At 43.7% G+C, this 18,411-nt stretch overlaps 1 protein-coding gene across 3 annotated transcripts in view; it reads left to right on the top strand.

Annotated features, from left to right (window-relative positions):
- The window catches only part of satb2 (SATB homeobox 2), a 46,081-nt gene extending 44,495 nt beyond the window's left edge, over window positions 1–1,586 (top strand). For 2 of the 3 annotated variants that reach the window (XM_086220139.1, XM_086220137.1), the window contains exons 13-14: window positions 410–616; window positions 699–1,586. In XM_086220139.1, the coding sequence (XP_086076265.1) occupies window positions 410–616; window positions 699–1,184 (693 nt within the window). In that variant the 3' untranslated portion in view covers window positions 1,185–1,586. The remainder of the gene's footprint in view (window positions 1–409; window positions 617–698) is intronic. The other variant, XM_086220138.1, reaches the window with a different exon arrangement.
- The last annotated feature ends 16,825 nt before the right edge of the window (window positions 1,587–18,411 follow it).

Here is an 18,411-nt window from a genome sequence, read left to right as displayed (position 1 = left end):
CTACAGAGGAGTTCAGTGCTGACGCGATTGTTTTCCGAGTTCTTGTCCCACCACATGCATTTCCATGGAAGTAGAAATAACTGCTCTGTTCTTTTCTGTTTTGTTTTGGGTTTTTTTCTCCACAATGTGAATGCATTTTGTTTGTAGCTTTTCTTTTGTTGTGAACCACATTATTACATGAGAGGTTGTGCTTTACCATCATTACTGTTGCAACAGTGATGATGTGGTCAGGAACGAGGCACAGTGTTGCTTACAAGGGTTTTAGGTAGAAATAAATATAAATCGTAGCGTTGGGTGGTATTGTGGTGGTGTGTTGTGAAATAAATGTGGTAACATGTTCTTTTATTTGATCTGTTTAACAGTTCCTGGCTTAAGTCTTGATCAGGGGTCACTGTGCCCCATTAATCAGCTCTTTTGTCTTTCTCGCCAGGGACTCCACAGACCACCCCCAACCCAGATGAAGGAACACCGGCTGTCTCCCATGCGAGAGGAGTCATTATCTGCCCCAGTCAATGAGGAGGGGTCACAGACTACGGGAACTGGGGCTACAGGGGGATGTCCACCTAACACTGTTGGTAGTGCTGGGTGCAACAAGAAGCCACGACTGCGCACTAAGGTATAGTTGAGGATCTGATCCAGATCTAGAAGGTGATCCTTCTGCATTTATCAAATGTTCTCCATCCATCTTTGCCTTTCAGATTTCACTGGAGGCTTTGGGCATCCTGCAGAGCTTCATCCAGGACGTTGGCCTGTATCCGGACCAGGAGGCCATCCACACCTTGTCAGCACAGCTTGACCTGCCCAAGCACACTATCATCAAGTTCTTCCAGAACCAGCGCTACCACGTCAAGCACCACGGGCGCCTCAAGGAGCTGAGCGAGGGGGCTGCCGCCAGTGGAGGTGTGGATGTCAGTGAATATCGGGAAGAAGAGTTGCTTTCGGGCTCAGAGGACCCGGAGTCCAGTGAGGACGGAGCAGAGGAGATCTACCAGTCAGAGGGCAGTGGTGGGAGCACAGGAGGGCTGAACCAACCTTCAGCCTCCTCCAACTCCAGCCAGTTGTCCTCAGGTAACAACGTGGCTCAGGAGGAGGGCAAGGACAAGGGGCACGGCCGACCTGGTGGGCCTTTGGCCCCTGGAAGCTCCTCATCTAGTCCTAGAGAGCAGGCTGACTACCAGAGGTAGAGACAGTCATACAGAGAGGAGAGGACAGAGAAGACAAGAGAGGGGGAGGAGTCAAGGTGAAGGAAGGCGCTGGAGGAACTGATAATGAATGACTGTGTGTGGGAGAAAAATCTATCAAGAAACCACTGGCATCGCAGAAGTCAAAGACTTTTTGTTGTGACAATCTCAGACAACCATCTGTGAAAACCTGATTTATAAAGTGACCCTCAGCAAAAGGCAGCATCCCCCGCTGCGACTGTGTAGATGTGAAACATTTCGATAACTCACAAACTCTAATTTAAAGGTAGGACTATTGCTGCTCATGCCTTCCACCCATAAAATCAACCTCCTCCAAATCAGCTGACCCAGGGTAAGGTGTGTTTGTGTGTGTGTGTGTGTGTGTGTGTGTGTGTGTGTGTGTGTGTGTGGTGGTGGTGGTGGTGGTGGTGGTGGTGGTGGTGATGGGGGGAAGGGGGGGGGGCGGTTCATCAGCTTTGGCCAAAGACTGCTCCCCTTCTCTCTCTAGTCAGTCTGAGCACAGTCACACAGGACAGACTCCCTACATGCTGGGACAAACTCACCCTTCCGCAATCCAAAAAAATCCTCAGGACACTCACTGAAGTTGCTATTGCTGTTGCCTGCCTGAAGATTTGGTGGACCTCGTTTCATCGATAACACTCCAGAATCACTATCAGTCTGACTAGCACTTACTGTTCAGAGACCTTTTGTGGACATGATGTACTCTAGCCTTCCTACTTGCTCCTCTCACAGAAACTGTGAGGTTTAAAAAAAAAAAAAAAATGACTCACACGAGGAGCAAGTGGACCAGCATCAAGAGGATGTGGCCTACAGGAACTCAGGCCTGTGTAAGCCAAGACTCTGAGCCCTTCCTGGCACCGTGGCGAGAGAAATGTCAAGAAAGGAAGGACAGAGCGGAGATCCAGTAACCAAGCAATCAGTCACTTTATGTGCGGAGGTCCATCCCTTCCACGCTTCCTCTCCATCTCACTCTTTTCCTCTCTCTAATTGGTGCCCACAGTCTTGTGATTCACCACACCTACCCGCACTTAGACTTCACCATCCCTATTTATTGCTATCTTTATCCATGATTATTATTATCATTATTGTTATTATTGTTGTTATTATGGTTAAAATGACTATTTTTAGTTTTTATTTCCATGGTTTTAAATATTGGTTTTATAAAAGGGCAGTTATTTGGATAACAAGAGTCATTAAAAGTGCTCTGCCCTAAAAAAGAAAACAGTGGAAGAAGAAAAGGAAAATGAAAAGAAGCAGTTACTGAGTGCTATTGGGTAAAAAAAAAAAAATCCTGTCATGTTGTTTTATTTTTATAGTTCCCAAAAGTAGTAAATAAGACTTAATGAAAAGAGAAATAGAATAAGAAAGTAAAATTCAGCTTTTCTTTTCTCTTTTTTTTTGCTGCGGTTGATGACAATCTCCTTTTTTTTTGAGCCATGACAGAAATATGGCAGGTTTGACTCTATTCTTCTCTTCTAATGTCTGTAAATACCCCAAATTGGATACATTGTTATTGATGTGTGTCTGTTTTTTATTTTGTTGAGTGACTTTAAGTGTTTGAGCCAGTTTGCCGAAAGAGTGCCAGAAGAGCGCTGTTTTCTTTTTTCTTTTTTTTCTTCTGTTTTGTTGTTTTGGTTTTGTTTTGTTTTTTTTAAATGTCTTTTTGGACAACTCAGTGAAATCAGTTCATTGTATTGTGCCAAGCAAATCCAATCACGAGAGTTATTTAAAAAGAATTGAGAACTGTTTTATGTTTGACGTCTGGTGCCGTTGTGTCCAAATATATGTTCAAAACAATATCTGAGAATGGATTGTCTCTCTTTGTTTGACCGTCCTGATCAGCTGCTACACTCAAACAGATGACCTGCCTTTCAATGATGACGTCGACTCCCATCACTCTGTATGTTGTTATTGTGCTTTTCTGTATGACAGGAATCAGGGTTAAATGCAGTTCCAATGAAATCTGAGTTCATTCAGTGTTGAAGTGAATTAAAATTTGTGAATTTAAAAAAAAAAAAAAGGAGTGTTTTTAATTTCAGACGATAGATTTACATTTCAGGCGTTCTTACAAACGCATGTAAACGCACGTATCTGGCCGGAGAGAGAGAGAGGTTTTAACACGTGATATTGATCCTAAACGTCAAAAGTGATTGATATCTTCATCTTCGTCTGCGTCTTCGTCGTCCTCTGCTTATCTGGGTCCAGGTTGCGGGGGCACCAGCCTCAGCAAGGAAGCCCAGACTGTCCTCACCCCAGCCACTTGCACTTCCGCGGAATCCCGAGGCGTTCCCAGGCCAGCCGAGAGACAGAATTTATTTACAAGTGAAATACTCATAATTTCACTCAACATACTTGTGGAACAGAACAGGATAAATGGTTGCAAGAACCTTCCCTCATCGTGGCCAACACACAGACACACACACACACATTACCTCACTGTACATACTGATAAGCATTCAATTTGAAGTGACACGCCTGCTGATTGTGTGTGTGTGTGTGTGTGTGTTTGTCTTCTGGTCTACCCACAGCACGACCTGAGCAGTTCTATGGAGTCTGTCATTTAAAACCGTGTCGTTGTGCAATGAGAAAAGAAAAATAGATCTGAAAAAAATAAAGATGCATCATGCAGTGACATTCGTGTCTCGCCTAGCTGCCTCAGCTGATCGTCCATCACTGTGCTGACATCACCATGTGTTTCAGGCTTTGCCCTCAGACCGCTGCTAGCCAAACCCAAACCAAAACAAATCCATTTTCACCAATCGGGGATGTAGTCTTTGCCCATGCTTATGCTACTCATCCCCATTGAGATGCAGGGAACAGAAAGCAGGTTTAGCAACAACAACAAAAAAGGCAGGAAGAGCTACAGGACAAGAAACAGGTGGGAGAGAAGGGAGGAAGCTGGTTGGATAAGAAGCACTAGGCTGATGAAGACGAACTTACAAGATACAGGTGATCATGGCAGAACTATAAAAAAAAAGAGGGAACACAAACACGAGCAGGAAGAGATTTCAAAACAAACAGGAACTACATACAACAGGGAAACTAAGGTAAACAAGGCCCAAGAGTAAACAAAACAAAAACCAGAACTCAAGAGTACAAACAGAAGTTCGGAACTGAGCCCAGAGAAACAAGTCCGACAACAGTTGCTCCCACAAAGCAGCGCAAGTAGAATAGACGGCTTCTGGTTTCGGATCCCATGAATGTAGTTAAACAAGGATACACACACACGCACAGGCACACGAACAGGCACAGACAGTTAAATCTACACATGACCACAGTCACCCACTCCACCAAATATATACATGTATAAATATATATACATGAACACTGCAGCTTTATGTCTCAAAGTAGTAAAGCAAAACGTATACAGGTTTAATTTTATACATATTCACTTTATACTTGGACTTGACTGTAAGCTGGAGGGTTATTTAGAGGGAAACGTTCATCGATGTTGCCCTGCAAACCAGCATTTCACACTCAATATTTAATCAATAGTCAATCCATGTCCATCCATCTTGCATTAGTCCAGCGACTAGAATCTTTTTCTGGTTTTTCAGTGTTATATATTATCTGGACTGGTCTCCACAAGAAACACGAGAGAGCATTTTGTTCACACGTGGTATAAATATCTTACAGTTTATATTCCCAGTTAGCCTTTGTTGTTTATGAGCCATCATAAATAGTTCTATTTAACTCACAGTTTTGTCACGCACAAAGTCCCAGCATACAGAGCTGGAAGTAGCTGACAAGTGAGCAAGACTCAAAAAACACGGACAGACAGATCTGCCATGAGTCGAGCCTCTGTAGGGGTACCACTTACTGCAGTAGCCCCCCCCCCCCCCCCCCCCCACGTACTAAGACAGTCCGAGCCCCCCAGGTTGCACACCATAAGAGAAAAGTAATGATTTCCAAATAGTTATTTGGAGTCAGTTGTAATTTGTGTCTTTTTTTTTGGGGGGGGGGGGTCTCTTTTCTTGCATTTTTTTCTTTTCTTTGTTCGAAGCCTTCACCGTTATGCTCTGCAGAAAGAGTAAGGAGAAGCATTCTGCTAGCTAGCTAGCTAATCCACAATGACCCTCAGAAAGTTACATATATGGCTTTTGCATAATTTAAGTGTCCCATAAATGTATTGCTATGATATTTCAAACACAAGGTTGTGAACTGCTCGCCCACTTCCCAACATTTTATTCATTTGCATTTAGAGACAGGAGCGGCATTATGGTGCAGTGGTTAACACTGTCACCTCACGGCAAGGTTCCGGGTTCTTTCTGTGTGAGTCTCCATGTTCTCCCTGTTCCTGTGTGGGTTCTCTCTGGTACTCCGGCTTCCTCCCTCAGTCCAAAGACATCAAGAGGGGACGAGGCTGATTGATACTCTAAATTGACCGTAGGTGTGAATGTGAGTGTGAATGGTTGTTTGTCTCTATGTGTTGGCCCTGCGATGGACTGGTGACCTGTCCAGGGTGAACCCCACCTCTCGCCTGAAGGCTGCTGGGATAGGCTCCACCCCCCCTGCGACCCTTAACAGGATAAGCGGTGGAAAATGGATGGATTTAGAGACAGTTTGGGGATCTGTATCAGCTCATGAATAAAACGGTATCTGACCTTGTCTAACTGCATATTTTACAAAACCTATGAACTGCCTCAAGATAGTCTGTGGCTTTGTGGTCGCAGCTGTTGGCTAAAAGAGATTTGTTCTAAATTTGAGAAATTACTTTAGCATAACACTGAGACATGACAAAGACAGCTGATTTCAGATTTATACGTCAATGAAGAACCATTTTGCAGGTATCAAATCAACTTTTTTGTAAACCGGTCAAATGAAGTGGTTCATCTCACAGGCTACTTCGGGATAATCAAGCGGGTACATAAAGGAGACGCACTCTAAGATGAGCTGAAGCTCTGAGGAGATGGGGCAGGGAAGAACAATCTCTGTGTTTAACCTGACACTAGGGGCTGGGTCAAACTTAGCCTGTGTGTGTGCGTATGTGTGCACGTGCATGTTAGTTGGACTCCCTCATGAGTGTAAGTGTTGGTGACGAGCTGGAGGGCTGAGGTCTCCCTGCAGACGCTCTCTCTACACAGCTTGTCCTCCATGACTGAAGACAATCAGCTCATGCTGGGACTCCTCCATTGTGGGATAATTATACCTGTGGAGATACACTGACGTTTCTGCATCTTACCCCAAAAATAGCCAGTCTGGCTGCCTCCCACTATCAGTCCCTGGAGGCTGAGGCTTTATTTAAATGGTTGCCCTCCATCGACGCAGCAGGGGGGCCAAAAACAATTGTCGGGTCATTCAGCCTAAGAATTTAAACGAGCTCATCTTTTGTTGTAACGCATCCAGTAAGCTGCGGTGCAGGCCACGTATATACATGCCTGGACTTCTATTTATACAATAAATGTCTACTAAAACATGAGCAAGTTGCCACAGTGATAACTTTACACATTCTTCTCTGAGTACAAGAAACCACTGCACAATAGTCTGCAAACTCACAAGAGGTGAAAAATGTGAAGTACCTGCTAGTTACGGGGAAAGCAGAAAGTTGAGCTGGAGTCCCTACAGTGCCGCTTCACATACGGTGTGACTTTTCAGTTCAACAGTTAATGAACAAAGTAGACAAAAGGCACCTGAAATATCTCACTATACAAACTCAGATAAAACAGGGCCAGGGCCGCTCGCTCGCTTGCAGCGACGCAGGCTAATGTTAGCAGTCTCTGCTAGCAGCCACAAAGGGCAGTAGTGGGATTTTACTGTCCAACGTCTAGCTTTAATTGCTGCTAATCTAGTTAGCAGTCAGTAGCCTGGTGGGGGTCCAGAGATCTGTAATGCACACAGAGCAGAGAGAAGAGTATTTATCCACTTGTGTGTCTCTAAAAATTATTATCAAGAGGAATATTTCTCAAAAAGTAGTCATTTTATTTTGTTTATGCCTCAGTTCACTCTAAAATAAGTCTACAACTGATTTGACTACGTATGATTCTACAGCAATGGAAAATAGCAGTTGTTGAAACATAATGTGATGTAGTAAGTTCTTCATTAAGTACAGGAATTGGCAGAAACTTTGTCATCTATTTCTTCTTTTCAGCATGAACCATTCTTCTCTGAAAGTTTATGTTTAGCAGTCCAAGTCATTGTTTCAGGATGTTTGATAGTGTGGTAGATAGAATAATAACGTGTTTCTAAAAAAAAAAACATTAAAAAAACGATGTATTTTGATTACACTTGAACATGGCTTGGCTTGAGAGAGCACGGGGGACGGGCCGGACCCAGACAACGACGTGGCCACAGGAACCAAATGTTGCTTCCATTGTACATGTATGCAATCAAAGAAAACCAGACAAAAAAATACCCACGAGGCTGTTTTGGGTTGAATTTACTGGCAATTGTGGATGACAATGCAGCTTCCTGTGTTTATACAGTAAAATTATAAAAGCACCATTACTAAAGAAGGGCATTGCATGTTCCAAGACTTTAAAAAAAGCTATCGCCTGGCCAAGTCACAACAGTCCATCAGCAGAGAAGTTTTTCATTTGAAGTGCCAAAACTAATCCAGATGAAACAAAATAAAGGAGGATATTATGCAAGATAAAGCTAATAAGTGGCCAAAAACTCAATTTGACTGGAAACCTTGTTTACACCTGCCAATTTTTGTGAAAGAAAACTGGACCGAAAATTATATTACTAAGGCCGTCTCTACGGAAGTTCCAGGAAATTAAAACACAAACTTCATCAAACCGTCGCCTGGTCTCCTCAAAAGTGATTAACACTGAGTTGCACATTTTCCATTTAATGGTACGAATTCATCAGTCCAAAACATAACCAACAATTATTATGCAAAATATGGCTTTTTAAGAGGACAACTTAATCTGAATGGAAATGCTGTTCTCCCCCGCATCATCTTTTGCCAACAAACTGAGCTGAATATTGTGATTAGGAAGTTATTTCCTCTTGGTGATGAAATTTGTTCCAGTAATAATATCTGTTGCTGCTTGGTTCTCTGGGTTACTTCTCATGACGGTAACTAAAATGCATCTATAAATGTGTTTGTGACAGACATTCCGGGAATGTTTCCTCTCATGGCGCTCCCTGCTTTCTCACCGCTGCCTCACTTGCTGTATCCCACATTACACTCCGACACACAGCCTCTCTGCGGTAAGCGCCTCTGGTTTTCATTCCAGCCGTCCCCTTCTCCTTCCACCTCATCCCTAAATCTCCTAATTCAACTCATTATTTGCTCAATTGGTGGGATTGAACCCCTCCTGCCTCAGGTCTTATAGAGCTGGTAGTCATTAGCAGATGGAGTTGATGGAGCTGAGTAGGGGTAGCAGTCTCTCTCTCTCTCTCTCTCTCTCTCTCTCTCTCTCTCTCTCTCTCAGACACACACACACACACAGACACAGACACACACACGCACGTCGTGTCATAAAGTGCCTGTCAAGCTGGTGGAGTGTCGCTGCAGTTAAACACATATCAGCCAACCAGCAGGTCCGTCAGAGGTTGGATGGGAGTCAGGTCTGCTTGGTCGGGACAGACATGCCGACAGACAGTAATGCACGCGGCGAGACCACCCAGAGGTCTGCGGTTGTCAGAGATGCTCTGTGATGTGAGCTGAGCATCTGCCTGGGTGATGGCTTCTGGGAAGTCTCTGGGGAAAATGGGGCCACTAATTTGACCTCTCTTTGAAAGTATTTTTTTTAGATGGCAAATTAAGCTTATAGGCTTAAGTGATAACAGTCATTTAGATGCTCTGAATGTGCTAGTTTACATGTAAATCACAAAAAATAGTGGTTGTTAGAGGTGGCGGCGAGTAAACCGACATATTTGGACTGGCGAAATAGAGCGTTACATTTCTTGGGGCGAATTCAGATGCCGTTTTTGTTTTAATCAATCAATGATGAAAAAAAAATGCCAACCATGATGTTACAACACCAAATGCAACAGGAACAACTCACAGAAAATACATGAGGCGACAACAGTGTTCAGCAACAGCATATTGAGTGGTGGCGGCAAACTGGACACAGAAGTACTTTAACATTAACACTTGAGTAAAAAACATCTTCTTTGTGTCAGACCTCCATGACTTAACGGTTTGACTTCATGAAAAGCGCAAACTTCAAAGGCTATCTGGATTAAACTTTAACTTATAGTGAGTAAGATCTGATCAATACCGTGAGGGATTGTTGTCATTTTGTCCAATAAAGTCTGCCATAGAATAATCAGCCACCCATGATACTATAATGCTAATCCTGTCTCTTTTCTGACACTGAGATGTTTGGAATATCTGCTAGGAAAGCTTCATAGACATCTGCACGAAGGCCCAATGTTTAGCTAAAAGTGCAACAAATGTATTCAATGTGCTAAATGATTGGACCTCCAGTGCACCACTCACACTTTAAGGTCTCCACACATCCATATTGTACACTGATGCTTGCACACTGCTGTCAAAGAAGGGAAGCTCAAGGGGCGGGGCTTAGCAACTTGCCAAATCAGTTGGCGTCATATCAGAGGCATCTAAACATGAGATGTTTCGGAAAAGTAATTGTTTTGTCATAGAATAAAACAGACTTTTGAATTCATTCATTCAATGATTTCAGGCCAGTGGTCCTGTTTGTGTGCACAAGATTTGTCATGTTGTGAGGACACACATGAGGGTGAGGAAGTGGTTATGCTCGTGGTTGGTGTCTCCTTGATGCGGAGATAATGATTTTTGTTTTGTGTGTGTGAGAGAGAGAGAGAGATAGAGAAAGAGAGAGAGAAAAAAAGAGAGCGAGAGAGACAGACAGATTGACAGGTGTCTGATACCCATGGCTCCTCAGACAGCTGTGAGGGCACCACTGTCGGGTATTAGGCCTGGTAAAGGGATGATTAGAGAACATTAGAGGTGAAGTGGGTGGGGGGAGGGGGCACATCTGCTGTTGCTATTATTACCCACAATACAGCATCAGAGGGAGGCTCTCTATGGAGATGTGGCACACCTGTGGCCCCCCTGCTGTGGTCAGGAGAGATGTATGGCTACACGTCAGGAGAGTCTGCGTGGATCAAGAACATGAACAGCTCCCCATTTTTTGCTGGGCTTTGTCATCAGAGGTTTTGATCCTTGTCTTACACAACCCAATATCAACCGGAACTGGTGACAGAGGCAGGGATGTGCTGAGGACAGAGATGCGACTTCCCATGAGAGACATGGCACGGGACCGCAGAGCTGCAGGGCAGCTGGTGGGCTTGTGGCATGGCAACAATGTACGCCAACATTAATGTACCAAAGAAACAGAAGGGAGCGGTGGCAGTCACTCGAGGAGCGACATGGAAACAAACAGTAAACAACAGCAGACATTCAATTAGCCAAATGTTACGGCGAGATTAACAACTGCTTGACAGGGTCGAGCCTTTCATGGGATCGTCTGCGAATATGCTTTGTGACATTTCAGCCTGATCAGAATACTTTCAGATGTTGCTCAGGGAGATGGATCGAGTACAAGTGGAAACCGCAGTTGTGTTTGTTTGATTGGACATGTGTGTTTGAGGGAGTGAATTCATTTGGTAGGAAGTCTGCTGAAAACAAGAACATGGCCACTTCATCTTCAAAAAGTTGAACGCTGTGTGAATTAAAAATGGCGTGGGTTGCGCAGGGTCAGATTTGTCTCATCCAATCTGCGTCTTTGTCAGGCGAGATCTTCAATACGAGAAGGCAAACAGCTGCTGTGATTAAAAATAAATCGCACTCAGCATTTCTCTAAACCCTGGAATAACTAATCTGGACTGGGACATGAAAGATGCATGAGGGCAAATGTAATGATTTCATCCATCAAAAGATTTACTTAAACACTTTGAGCCAAAGTCTTGGACAAACACAGAGGAAGAGGATTGTTTCACTGTTATGAGATGATATTAGTTGAAGAGAGGATTCTCTCTCCACAGCCATGAATGAAGCCTGATCAGATCTTACATTTGGCTGCATGATTTGGTTTGATCTGTTAGTTTAATAGCGAGTGAAGGAATGAAGTCACTAGGAAGCATGTTCTGCCTTAATGAGATAAATTAAAATCACTTTGGATAGGTCGAGACAGTTATTGTTCTATTGTTCCAGTGAAAACTGAAAGAATTGTTCATCTTATTGGTGGTGTAATTGTGTCATGGTCTGTCAGAGGAGATGAAGGGAAGCTATAGAAGCGACAACCTGCACTCATAAAAATACATGAAATGACAACGACCAGGAGCTCCTGCGTAGCACAGAGGTCTGTTGTTTTGCCCATCAGACACATCAGGCCGTGTCAGTGTCACAGCCAGAGTCCTGGTCCCTAAACCTCCCTTGGGTGCCTGCTCAGGGTAACCAGGGATGGCAAAGACATAGCCGACACCTCCACATGCGACAGAGGAGGGAGAACAATCACCAGGACAGCTTGGTCGGGTGAACCGGCAATGTACCACTTTTCACTTGTTAGGGGGATCCTAGATTTGATAGAGTTGATATAATATGGTTCAGATTGTGGCCAGCCAGTAAATATAGGATACATCCCATGACACTCCCTCCACCTTGTGAGTTGCACCTGATTTTTTCTCCTGCACTTTTATTTACACTGACAACTAGGTGTCTCTAGCTAACATTCAAAGCCTCAAAAATGAACACATTTTCAACACGACTGGCCAAAAAGCTTCAAGCCTTCAGTGGTTGTTGCATTTTTAAATTTTACCCCTCAATTCCACATTATCAGCACATTAATTGGCTGTAATCAGTTGTCAGCGGGTTGTGAGCTAGTACGGCCCGACTTTGAGCCCAGTCTGTCAGCAGATGCCCTCTAGTGGCCACAATAGTAATGAGCATCAGAGGAAGTAAATTGATGCTGGTATGAGAACATGAGGAAAGGAGGTTGTGGTGGTTGTCAAAATAACAACACACAGAATTTCCCATGCGCAACTGTGAGTCAAGACTTGGTTTTAAACCATAATTATCTCCTAGCCTTAAACACGTGGTTATTATTGTAACCGTAACAATGAAGATCTCCAAAACTTCAGGAAGTAGTTTGTTAAAGTCACAAAGTTTTCCTAACCATTTTTTGGTGTGCCTAAAATGTCACATCACAAAGACTTACATAACATTCGTCTGGAAAAGGTCGTGGATTCAGAGTTGGTTTATCAGTGATACTAATACATGATTCAGGCCTGCTGGTAGGTGCAGTCTGAAGCATTACAATGGTAGTGATAACAAGCAGTAACATGTTTTGGACTGATAACATCTGAAGCAGGTGCCCCTCCGGTCAGTTGCCCTCGGGCAGAGATGGTGGCAGAGCAGAGGCAGGTGTTTGTTGCACCCACAGCCTCTGGCCGTCCCCAGGCCACCAGTGTCCACCCGGCCCAGCACTGATGCTTCCTGACAGAGAGGCAGGAACGTCTGCTGGAATGAAGCAGTGATGAGGGAAGCAAAGCAGACTCACTTTCTCAGAGTTGTCCAAAGAATAACCCTTAGTCAAAGTAACATCAGAACATCTACTCAGCAATTTGCGTAGCAGAGTAGCAATCAGAGCCTTGTGGTAACTGAAACTGCCCTCACTGAAATACAGCGTAAGGAGACAAGAAGGGTAGCAGAAGCGATGGCTAATACTTCTCTCTTGACTTCGGAAATGACGCAAGCTGTGACCTGTGAGCTTGTGCATGCACACATGCTTGAGAGTGTACATCTGCCAGTGGTCAGAGCCTGTGAATACAGTATCATGAAAAGCATTTTAATAAATGAAAATCAACATATTTTAATCACCTTTAGCCATGTTTACACAAAAAACGGCAATGTTCTTCTGTTCTCTGATATAATTTCGTATTAACCGTTGGCTGATGAACATTAAATTAGATAGCATAATAGTGTTTGTATTAGTCAAAGGACGATGTTGTGATGTGGTCTAGCCAGCAGAGGGCTCACGGACAGCTGCTGTACAAAGAGCAAAACATCACTTTTTCACTAAAATGGCAAAAGTAACGTTATATGAAGTAACGCCACTAGTGCCCAACACTGCTGCACACACACGTGACCATCATGAACCGTGATGATTCGATTTTTTGACTGAAACACAGATGTGGCAAATAACATCATTTAGCTTCCCTGTCTTTACAGTGGGCACCAAATACATGAGGGGTAGCAACACAGAGTCAATCAGTAACAACTAAGCCAGCACTGGCAATTGCCATGATGAATTCTCATTAGTTATTAACTGCATCAGTAGCCTATTGAGCATCGTGTCCTGGTTGAATGGGCGTCTGTCACTTATTCTCTGTCTGTTTATCTTAATATGCCCAAACGATCCTTCCGTACATCAGCAGCGCGTCAGTGTCCTCCCACCAGCTATTCATTCAGAACAAAGACAAACAAGAAGCATTCAAATATTTACTCCTGTGACAATAAGTGATGAGAGTTGATGACTGCAGTACTCCGTGTGTGTGTGCGTGTGTGTGCGTGTGATCAGTAATGATCTGAAATCTAAAACTTCAGCTGTACATCACATTATTCATTTTCTCTCTATCATAGCATTCAGATCTTATCACTCATCTTACAGAAGCCACACACACACACACACACACACACACACACATTTTCAGACATTAACATGGGCACAAAGTGTATTCAATATTCATCACCACAAGCTGTCACATAATGGGCTCCCTCTGTTGAAATAGTTAAACAGCTGACAGAGCAGCGTGCACGCACGCACACACACACACACTCACACTCACACACACACACACACACACACACACAAGCAATTCCTCTGCAAAAATGACAAAATGAGATGTAAGCAAGAATCAAGCGTGTCGTGATTAAAAATACGTCCATTAATTCAGATTTTCTGTCTTTATATCAAAACTTTCTCTGTCATTTCATGTTTTTGTGTAACTGTGGAGAAGTGCTGTGTACGTGATCCACGTCAGAAAGGCGTATTAGCTCACCTGCTCAATAACAATACCACCCATCTCCCGTGTCACGCTAAATTAGCCTCCATTGGGCACGTACACACGCACACACACACACACACACACACACACACACACACACACACGCACACGGATGACGGCGGTGATTGGGTGATGACAGCAGCGATATGACTGCGCTCCCGTCTGCTAGGTAACGACGCCTGTCTGTTGATGCCAGCATGGATAACATTCACAGCTCTGCTCAGAAGTCTTTCATCCACTGCGATCTGGAACAGGACACAAACAAACACACACTCATAACAAAATCCACATATTTCACCCTCTGTGTTTGCTTTCGAAAGAAATGTTGGAGCGTTTATCTCATTTTTCTAGGATGATACAGGCCCAGAAGTGAAATTGGAAAAAAAAAAGAAAGAAAGAAAGGGCATACCAGTGGAGAACTGAGAAAGCCAATATGAATGCTCTGTGCAGCATTTATGTGAGTGAGTCACTGTGTCAAATACCAGGCTCGTTTGAGAGGCTTGAAAGAACCTTGAAGGCCAGATGATATCACTGGCTGACGTGTGGTGATCGGCAACTACATTTGATGCTGGATATTAGCTGAAGGTGAAAGAGAGACTGAAATGAAGGCCGATTCGGATTTTCTGCCTCATTATCCAGGATGATCTCACAGAAAATATGTCAAGGGACCACGACCTTAACCTTATATAGGAAGTTGTGGTGGTGGACACACAAATTCCCTGGTTAAACAACGTCATGTGATGGTTACTGCCATTAAAACATGAGAAAGTCTGCATCATGGGGCAGGTTTGGGCGGTGGCCGTTGAACAATGATACTTTTTAAGTCCTTTTTATAACTTTAACTCAAATTGCAATGATTTCCTAGCCTTAACAAAGTGTTGTTTTTTTGGTGCCTAACCAGGCCTTAAAGGAACATGCAGATTTTTTTGGGGGGGGCTTTTGTCCAACATTTAAAGAGCCAGACAAACAGATAGATGCTCTTCTCTCCAGACCCTCACAGCTGACTGCTAGTTAGGAGGATTGTTTTCAACATACACTGTGAAAAACCTGACAATGGAAAGATGTTGTGATTTTAGAGTCATGCATATATACATACATACCTGGAACTACTTTCCTGATCAGACGTGATGATTTCACGCAGCACCTCAAAAGCTCCATCCTAACTTTCGTCAATAAAAAAAAAAAAAAATTGGCAACCAGAAGCAGGCCTTTATTTCAGTGGAGCGTTAACGAGCATCTCACTGATACATTCAGTGGTGCTTCTATATATATACAGTATATATATATATATTTACACACACACACACACATATATATATGTATGTATGTATACATACATACATATAGGTATGTATACATACATACATATAGATAGATGTATATAAATATACAGTGGGAAGAAACTGTTACCATAAATCCATCCATTTTCCACCGCTTATCCTGTTAAGGGTCGTGGGGAGGTGGAGTCTATCCCAGCTGTCAGGCGAGAGGCGGGGTTCAACCTGGACAGGTCACCAGTCCATCACAGGACCAACACATAGAGACAGACAACCATTCACACTCACAGTCACACCTACGGTCAATTTAGAGTATCAATCAGCCTCGTCCCCTCTTGATGTCTTTGGACTGTGGGAGGAAGCTGGAGTACCAGAGAGAACCCACACAGGAACAGGGAGAACATGGAGACTCACGCAGAAAGATCCTATACCTGAGCCGGGACTCAAACCTGGAACCTTCTTGCTGTGAGCCGACAGTGCTAATCACTGCACCACCGTGCCTCCTAACCATAAATCCATCAATAACAATCGATAAAATTTTATTTCCAAATGATGCTCCTTTTTTTCTTTTCTGTCACACTTCTGGTTTTCCACATCTCCTGAGGACAAAATATATAGTTTACAATCATCCTCCAGGACACACACAACTTCAAAATAGGAACAATTCCTAACTCTCAGGCGGTCCATTGAAGAATGTTTGTTCAGGTTTAGGCAGTTAGGAAACATGTTTTATTGATAGTCATGATTAAAATATAAGTATTTTTTCAGGTTGGAAGCAAGACGCAAACTGTCATCTCAATGGTGCTGCATGATTTGGTGACAAAATCATACTGGAAGTATTGTGTACAATACTGCCATACTGTATAATAAACAAATTGTATCTTGAGCTACTTGAGGATCTGCTTGCTTGGTTATCAAGAAAAGTGCATACACACTACAACCAACTATGAACTCAAACATCAACATTTTAGCTGGGAAGAAAACATTTGTACAGTACTCTTGCTTGAAATAACTATGTTTTACTAAATCGAAGACTAACAAGGCATATTCTCTTAATATCTTTGCAGCCATTGGTGCAACATTTTTGCTGTAGTGTTCAAAAATAATAATTGTCGAGTTGTTTTGTTTTCAATGACATAATGGCACGGGCTGACAGCTCCTTAATCACCCTCCTCTCCTCTCTTAGTCACTAACTCTCTGCTGTTGCTGGGTGGAAATGACAGATTCTGTCAGTTTTCCTGGGCGGACATCGCCACTTTACCTTCTCTTTCTCCTCTCTCCTTTCTCCTCCCCCTCCCTCTCTCCCTCCCTCCGTCTCCTTCTCTTAACTAGGCCGTGCCAGTCAGAGGGATCAGGCACGGGCCTCCTAGCTTCGCCTCCCAGACAACTGCAAACAATTAGGGAAATTAGTGGCTCCAGCATCACCATCAGGAGGCCTGCTTGTTTATAATTTAATCGGGGCGCATGTCAAAACAGTCAGGGCTTGAGAGAAACAAGATGCGTCGGCGAGATGAAATTCAAACTGCCAGCCAGCTCAAAATATTAGGACTGTTTGTTTAATAGCGTGCGACCAAGTGGGAATGAGCGAAATATAGCGCAGCAGCAGAAGAAGGGAGGAGAATCAGAGAGGGAAAATACTAATGAAGAAACGAGGAAGGAACACAACATAAGGAAAAAATGAAGATGTATCAATTTAGTTAGTTTTGTTTTTAATCCATTCCACATTTTGTGACTTAATGCACCCCGCCCCTCCCACCAACATTTCACTTAGCAGTGCTCTGGGAATTTCAAAAGCTTGGATCTGTGCCGCCTTTCAAATTCATTATAAAAGCTTTTTGCTAACTAAATAGAGAGAGGGAGAGAAAAAACTGCCACATTCATCTCTTAGCCCCTGTGCCGGCACCCCCCACCCCCCCATCTGTGCCCCCTGACAATATATAAATAAACTAGAGTGACCTGATTGAGATGTAAAAGGCAGGGAGTTAGCGCTGGGACCCATACATTACTTCTCAACATTAACAGTAGTCTACTCAGCCGACACATGGTGGTGGGAGTATGGCCCCCAGGCAAACGGGGAGGTTAGAACTAATGCCCCCCTCCTTGTTTAACCAATGGCCTGTGCCCACACTTGTGGAAAGTATGGGTTAATGTGATGATACTGCCATAAAAATGACATATTTCTTATGGATGTTCCTGGACTGTGGTATCTGTTGATCATATTCAGACTCCCAAAATAACTCAGCCCCTCACCCCACTCCCCTCCTAAAAAAATAAAGATTTGTAAATACTCTTGAAGTGAGCCCAACATTAGAGATCTGAAGGCCTGTCAGATCGGTTTAATCTCACGTGCCACTCGCCACCGCAAGGCTTCATATTTCTAACAGGAATTAAAAATACGACCCAAACAAGGCGCTCATTACACTCATCACAAACAAAAGGAAGAGGTCATTAAAAGCATGCCTGGCTCTCTTTTAGGAAACCCTACGCAGAGCAGCTGAATGAGGTCAGTATGGATGGAGGTTGAGGCTGATAGAGCCTTGACGCTGATGGTCTCGGCGGAGCATCATTAAGCTGATGAGAATCACAACAAGGCAGTAATTGGTGATAAGCTGATGCATGGTGAAAGTGATCCAGAGCCAGGGATCATGATAGTAGAAACACACACACACGCAAACACACACACACACACGTCAGTGATAGATGACCCAGCCAGCAGACCACAAGGCTGGCAGACATGCAGAGTCCTGGACAAAGAATGGTATTTAGAGTACATGACTGCATGCAGCGTGGCACCAAACGGCTTTCATTTCACCAGTCGGCGAGCCCGCTAATGTGCGTTCCCCCAGCTACCTCGACTCGGCCAGTCAGACAGACACACAGGCCCTGACCACCAGCCGCCAGTCCACGCAATCAGCCGCCTGCTATCAGCTCTCTAATTGGATCAGTGGCACGAATGTGATTACAGCAGGCGTATTTATTTACATAATAAT

This window comes from Aulostomus chinensis, chromosome 12 (genome assembly GCF_037954235.1).
Source record: "Aulostomus chinensis isolate RoL2024-O1b breed Wild chromosome 12, RoL_Achi_v1.0, whole genome shotgun sequence".
Taxonomy (NCBI): Eukaryota; Metazoa; Chordata; class Actinopteri; order Syngnathiformes; family Aulostomidae; genus Aulostomus; species Aulostomus chinensis.
The sequence above is the reverse complement of the archived record's forward strand: the minus strand, read 5'-3'. Positions and strand labels throughout refer to the sequence as shown.